The following is a 5,178-nucleotide window of genomic DNA, read 5'->3' as shown; positions in this document are numbered from 1 at the left end:
CCCCGTACCAAAGAAAGACCGAAATAGAGGGGCTGTTAATACCACTATTGTCATAACAGAGACCCAGGGGTCACACACGCGGACATCTAACCCTCGTTTTTCAGCATCGAATCATAGTTTAAAGCCGGCCGGGAATTTCCAGACAGTACGTGTGTAGAAGGAGAGCACATCACACATAGTACAATTTGGTTTAATAGAGACGTTATTTTACATTTATTTATAGCAGTGAGAAAAGTGCTTCAGAAAAAAGATTCTCCAGTAAAGGCAAGCTACGGGAACGCTGTCATCCGAGTCCTAGTATTTCATATATAAAGGGGCGCCGTCGGATTAAGAAAAGCTGCTGTTTTACAGTAGAACAAGTTAAAAACAAGTAGCTGTATGGTGAAGGGTAACTGGGCCCTTTTTTTAGATGTTTTATTTCATTATTGAACACTATTTGCGTGTTCTGAAATTCTCAAAGAACTTCCTGTAATATTTAGGCTGCAGAACACCTCGGGCATTACATGAAGAAGGGTGGGGAGGTCTGTTGGGTTTTTGTTTTTTAAAAACACTCCTCCATCCTCCATTCTCTCCCCCCCGTGAAATCAGCTACCATTAAAAAAAAACCCCAAAACCACGGAAAATTGGTCCCTGCACTACTCGAGTGCCTCTATGAACTGCTGTTAGTATAGCAAACAGATCAGGCTCAGCCCGATTAGATGGCCCGACGTCAATCCTGACAGGAGACCGGCACGTACTTCACTCAGTGCACTTCACCAGCAAAACATCAAGCTACGTACGTGCCTAAAACCCTACGACACCTCGGCCTTTGTAAGCGAACGGAGCAAAATGAGGAAGAAATGGGTGTAAACGCGACTGCAGCTGGCAAAGGAATCCGAGTGGAGAGACAGCAGGTCAGATGGGCATCCGGGGGAGAAGGGGGGGTCTCGCGGCTTGATTTTTTAGGCCGTTCGTCGCACGTACGCGGGCAGGCCAGCCTTGTTCCAAAGCGAGTCCTGTGCGCGCGGCGCGCGCGTGCACGTGTCAACGCATCAAGCCAAGGGATGCAATTTCTGCGAGCTCGCCCTCTCCATCCGCTTGCGCCGATGGCTCCGAGGCCCTGGAACACACACGTCATTTAAAAGGAACAAAACGTACCCGCCTCAAACTTTGCAGATGTCAGCTTTATGTAAAAAGGCCGCTCTCAAAGCTACCAATTTTCCCCAGCAGCTGCAACCGGAATAGCTATACCTCCACCTCCTGTTACTCTCGCAACCTTCAGCTGCCCCAAAACATCTTCTGCTGTGTCAGCTGCTTATCGTTTCCCATTTTGCATCTCATCAGTTATTCTTCTAGGCTGACTCTTCTCTGACACAGTGAACGGCTCGTTTAAAGGGTGCCACTCTCTCTAGAAACTAACTTTCAGTGGGCATCGCACTGCTCGACGGGGAATCCCCTGAAGGGCCTGACCGCGCTGTGCCCCGGGTACGAGGGAGGGGGGCACAATTAGCAAAACTCCTTCGCATCAGCATTAATTGAATCTTGTAACCATTTCACTGGTGCCGTGACAACTTTGAACAAATTTTTACTGACAAATGTTTTGTTTTTTTTTCTTTTAAATAGATAAGTCTCTTCCATGGCAGAGTCTTCCTCGTCCAGCCGAATGCAGGGCGTATCTTGGTCACTGCTCCTCCAAAGGCAGCCGGCATCTTCCATCTTGGGCAGTATTGTATGATTCACAGTTTTTGCACTTCATGCCTAGGAGATGGAACTGCACCGTAGACCGGGCATTGCAGTCATTGCAAAGGATCTACCCACACAGAAAAAAAAAGAGAGAGAGGGGGGGAAGGGGGGGGGGAGAGAGAGAGGCCCTTTAGCATCAGGAGGACACTCAACGATATACTACAACCATGCTTCTAGCAACCACAGAACTGGTTTGCCATCAGCGGACAAAGCAGAAAATATCTTCCTTTTGAAGACAGCAGGGCTGATTTAACGTTTCCATTTGTAACTACTCCGATCACACTGTGTCATCACAGAGAATTTACTTTTAGTATGCCAAGGTGAATCCTTGCCTAAGTCAGGGACAGACATGCTTTGGCTTCTTCTCTTGATGCAGGAAACCAGCAGGGAAAGCCTCCAGTGAAAATGAGGGCAGACTAACAGCAGCTAGCAACATTAGCCAGTCTCCTGTGCAAGACAGGCAAGTGAGCCTTCTCCTCAAAACAGGCAGTAGAGAGATTTTTTCCAAATATCCCGACTCCAAGAGTTGGTAGGATGGGCTGTCTAAACCGTAACAGATGGAACTACAACATTAACGACCAGTGCTGTTTAACTCAGTGTCACCTGCAAACAGCAACCAGTTTCACAGTTCCGAGTTAACACAAAGAAACAGAAAGAAAACAGAAGACGTCTCTATGTGCTAGCCTTGCACAAATCCAACAGCTGAATATTTCTGCAGAAAACCCACCGTGTTTAGTGTGGAACATGAAGCTCCAAGCTGTTAAAACACAACCGTTCCTGCTTTTTGCTACGACAGCGCTTAACGCTACTGGGGAAAGCAAGATGCTCCCAGAGACCAAGCCATTTCTCCGCTGTGTGATACTACAACACTAAGAGGTTGTGGTTTTGGGGTTGGTTTCTTTTCTTCTTTTTGGAGTGCGGGTGGGGGTGTGTGTGCTTTTTTTTTTTTGGTGTTTATCAACCCAGTAGATGAATGCTGTAAGCCTACACACGACATTTCTTCATCATTCCCTAACCGTCAGGTTGACTTCTGATCCAGGACAAGTCCCTAGTGCCCTCTACTGCCAGCAATGCAAAGGCACGGATCTGCCAGGAAGAGAGACATCGGTGCAAGTCTCATCTCTTACCTCCACCATCATGTTCTGATACTCTGTGGGCATAGGAGTCTGCGCTACTTCGTCATCCAGCTGACGCCAGTACCTTGTCATATCTAGAGCCGAGTGCATGCACAAAGGACACCTGTAACCTCTGGCAGAAAGGAAAAAAAAAAAAAGAGTCTAAATCAGAAGATGGAGCGAGGCTGTGAAACAAGTCCACTCAAAAGCACAAGTTTCATGTCATACCAGTCAAAGAGAAACACCACGAATCAAGAAGTTCTTGCAAACAATTGAAAATTAAAAGCCCCTTATCCCTTTAGGAGTTGGCTTTCAGTTATTTGGTACAGGATTGGCATGGTGATCGTTGCCTCTTGGAGTGATCTGTTTGGACTACAACAATATTGAGAGAAGAGATGTTTAGAAATACTTACTCCTTTAGCATGTCCTCGTAACATGTTCTGAAAAGAAAACATAATGAGAAGTTCAATAAGAAGAATGCAATTACCAACTGGTAACACACTTGGACTGAACAAAGGGAAAAGGCACACAGCTATCCCCAAAACCAGAAGTTAAAAAATATCCCGAGTCCAACCGAGAAGAAAGCTTCCCATCAAAACCACCGGGTACTTAGGCAAAAATCCAGAGACAAAGCACATCTGATTCCATTCTAAGGTCTTCTAACCTAACACGAGGGAACAGAGTCAACACTAGACAAGGATTGTGTCGTTCAAGTTTGCTGAAAAAATGGAGTGTGATGCATCACAAGGTAAGTTTAAGATGGACAGGAGTTGAAGGAAGATTCAGTCTGAGACGACCTACGTCAAACACAGAGGCCATTCACTTAACGCGCAGAGACAACGGGGGGAAAAACAACAGAGCCAACAGAGTAACAAAAAGCTGCGTCTGTAACACAAGACAGAAGCAGAAAGGGAAAACGGAAGGGAAATGTGGTAATTATTCCTCCAAAGGCACCCACTGCTATATATCACATCGCTTCAAAAACCCGATAGAGCCAGCAGTTTTTGTAGCGCAACAGAGCACTCCATTGTCCTGGGGGGGCTGTTTTAAGGAAAGAATCCAAAACTTAACTGATGAGCTGTCACCAACCTCTTAAAACCACTGTGCAACTGCTTTCTGCACCAAGGAGGGCCTTCTCTACAGGATTCTTGAAATTTAAGTAGCAACAGAAGGAAATTCACCATGAGAAAATTTAGAATGAACAGTGCACAGGTCCCTCCGCCACAATTTACTGCAGAAAGACGACTGTAGTACTGCAATACTTCTAAAGAAAGTATTTCCTGATGAAACGGAGACTAACCCCTACGGCGTGGCTCCCTTAGAAACCAGCTGTAAGCAGCTGATACAGACTAACCAGGCCTGTAGTGCCGCTGAATAAACGCCACACACAAGGCAGCAGCTATTCCCCTTTCTCAAGTATCTGCAATGCTCTACCTGTGAAGAAGGTGACCACACGGCAGAACATGAGCTCCAACGCGAGATGTGTGAATATCCTGTTTCGAAGCAAGTATCGGACAAAAGACAAGAAAATTAATTCAAACACAGTCAAAAATACAGCCACACACACAAATCCACGAGATGAAAAGCAGCAGCTCACCTCCAAACATATCGGACAGTCCTGCCTGGAGACATTTTCAATACACTTTACAAAGACAAAAAAAAAAAAAGTTATCCTACTGCATGGATATCTGTATTTTTCTAAATTCTAGAATTGCCTCAGAATGGTAAAAAAGATGTACGAAACGTTACTGTTTGCATTTAGGTTTGAACTTCTGAGAATTAACAGCTGGCTTAGCATATTAAAAAACCAACAGCTTGAAAGCATACATAAGAAAAGGGCTCCCAGAACTCCCGCAGCGGCAAGCAGCCTAGCTTTTCCTATACTGCAGCAGGAACAGGAGCTCAAACTTACACGCTTGTCAGATCTGCAATCAACAGCTCCTTTTAAAAGAGAAGAAGGAGACCAAGATGTTTATTTCCTATAGCTTCAACTGCTAGCGAAGCCAGCCCAGGAGCGCTCTGTGTTGCTGTTAGGTGCACTCCGAGAAAAAGAACCTGCCACTCCCCCTGTCCGTATGGCCTTGGACGGAGCCGAGGCACTATCGGCTTTCGTTTTCAAGGTGGTTTGTTTTTTTGTTTTTTGTTTTTTTTTAAGATATGCAGTTAACTGGTGCATTCTTACCTTGTGCTTTCCTCGAAGACTCAAGCTTAAGCATAAATTGCATTTTGAACAGTGGAAAAAATCCTCCTTTGGACCAATCCTGAGGAGAAAAGCGTCAGGCCAAGGCCGGTTCCCTCCTTGCCGTACCGCCCCGCTCCCTTCCCCACCCGAGCGGGGCAG

General features: G+C 45.8%; 1 protein-coding gene across 1 annotated transcript in view; it reads right to left on the bottom strand.

Moving 5' to 3' along the window:
• Window positions 1–175: 175 nt before the first annotated feature.
• The window catches only part of RCHY1 (ring finger and CHY zinc finger domain containing 1, E3 ubiquitin protein ligase), a 6,636-nt gene continuing 1,633 nt past the window's right edge, over window positions 176–5,178 (bottom strand). The window contains exons 2-7 of the mRNA XM_009320425.1: window positions 5,020–5,156; window positions 4,435–4,479; window positions 4,272–4,330; window positions 3,251–3,277; window positions 2,850–2,970; window positions 176–1,789 (exon numbers count right to left, since the gene is read on the bottom strand). Coding sequence (XP_009318700.1) covers window positions 1,661–1,789; window positions 2,850–2,970; window positions 3,251–3,277; window positions 4,272–4,330; window positions 4,435–4,479; window positions 5,020–5,156 — 518 coding nt within the window. The 3' untranslated portion in view covers window positions 176–1,660. The remainder of the gene's footprint in view (window positions 1,790–2,849; window positions 2,971–3,250; window positions 3,278–4,271; window positions 4,331–4,434; window positions 4,480–5,019; window positions 5,157–5,178) is intronic.

The sequence above is a fragment of the Pygoscelis adeliae genome, unplaced genomic scaffold (assembly GCF_000699105.1).
Source record: "Pygoscelis adeliae isolate BGI_AS28 unplaced genomic scaffold, ASM69910v1 Scaffold143, whole genome shotgun sequence".
Taxonomy (NCBI): Eukaryota; Metazoa; Chordata; class Aves; order Sphenisciformes; family Spheniscidae; genus Pygoscelis; species Pygoscelis adeliae.
Note: the sequence above shows the minus strand (reverse complement) of the source record. Positions and strands in the feature narration are given on the sequence as shown.